The 1110-nt window shown below is 58.8% G+C and overlaps 1 protein-coding gene across 1 annotated transcript in view; it reads right to left on the reverse strand.

Annotated features, from left to right (window-relative positions):
• COL6A1 (collagen, type VI, alpha 1) overlaps positions 1 to 1110 on the reverse strand; it is a 26092-nt gene that overhangs the window by 22064 nt on the left and 2918 nt on the right. Inside the window, exons 3-5 of the mRNA XM_009320833.1 lie at positions 736 to 936; positions 252 to 411; positions 6 to 38 (exon numbers count right to left, since the gene is read on the reverse strand). Of these exons, the coding sequence (XP_009319108.1) occupies positions 6 to 38; positions 252 to 411; positions 736 to 936 (394 nt within the window). The remainder of the gene's footprint in view (positions 1 to 5; positions 39 to 251; positions 412 to 735; positions 937 to 1110) is intronic.

The raw sequence follows: 1110 nt of genomic DNA on the forward strand, positions 1-1110 counted from the left end.
TAGGCATGGTCCGTGGCAATGATGTTGAGCCGCTGATCCTAGGGTTGGGGGGTGAGGAGGGCAGAGTGAGACCTGCGGGCACCCATGCAGGACCCATCCCCCGAGACCACCCCGGGGCAGGGTGGCAGAGGTGGCATCCTCTCTCCAGGGAGGAGCTCTGAGGGGCACTCGGAGCCTCCTTTGCCATGCTGGGGGTCCCGTGGTCCCACTCAGGACCCCTGCAGGGAGCATCCCTGCTGCGTGGTCCCTACCAGGTGGTTGGGAGAGATGGCGACAGAGAACACTTTGATCCCCAAATGTTTGGCTTCATTGGCAGCATCATCCAGGCCTCCGCAGGGCTCCTTGTACCCTTCCAAGGGGTGTCCATCAGTCACCACGATCAAGTATTTATTCTCCTTGTGGTGGGAGCCACTGCAAGGGTTTAAACACAGGATTTTAATGTTGCAAGGATTTAACAGATTTAGCTGGAGAGGAGTGACTTGGGCACCTCTGAACACTCACCCTAGGCAGTGCTCCAGCCTATGGTCAGGGCATGCCTCATCCCAGCAAAGCCGGAGCGCCTAGCAACCTGCCACCCCCGTGCCTATTTCATGCCTCAGTGACCTCCTCTCCCACCCTGGGGACAGCTCTGCACAATGCACAGGGATGTCCTAACCAAGAAGCTCCCAACCTCCATCCACCACGGACATACCACCAGCATCACCCCCTCTGCCCACCCCGGCCCCACTGCCTTACCTGATGAGCAGCTCCTCGATGCCCCGCTTTATGGCGCAGTCGGTGTAGGTGCCCTTCCCAATGTAGTTCACGGCTGAGACACGGTTCTTCAGCTCATTCCGGCCGCTGGGCATTGAGGTAAGGCTCTTGATGAGCACAACCTCGTCGCTGTAGTGCAGCGCCCCAGCATTCCACACCAGGTTGCGGTCGCAGCGGTAGTACCTGCATGGACACACCAGAACACGCACTTTCAGCGCCTTTGTCCACGCCCTGCCACTACCTCCACTTCACTTGCACCGGCCCACCGTGCAAAATGCAAATCCTCTGCCAAGCATTGCAGTGCTTTGCTCCCTGCTCTCCTACAAGGCTGGGATGTGCTTCACATGCAAAGCCCAG

The sequence above is a fragment of the Pygoscelis adeliae genome, unplaced genomic scaffold (assembly GCF_000699105.1).
Source record: "Pygoscelis adeliae isolate BGI_AS28 unplaced genomic scaffold, ASM69910v1 Scaffold63, whole genome shotgun sequence".
NCBI classification, from domain to species: domain Eukaryota; kingdom Metazoa; phylum Chordata; class Aves; order Sphenisciformes; family Spheniscidae; genus Pygoscelis; species Pygoscelis adeliae.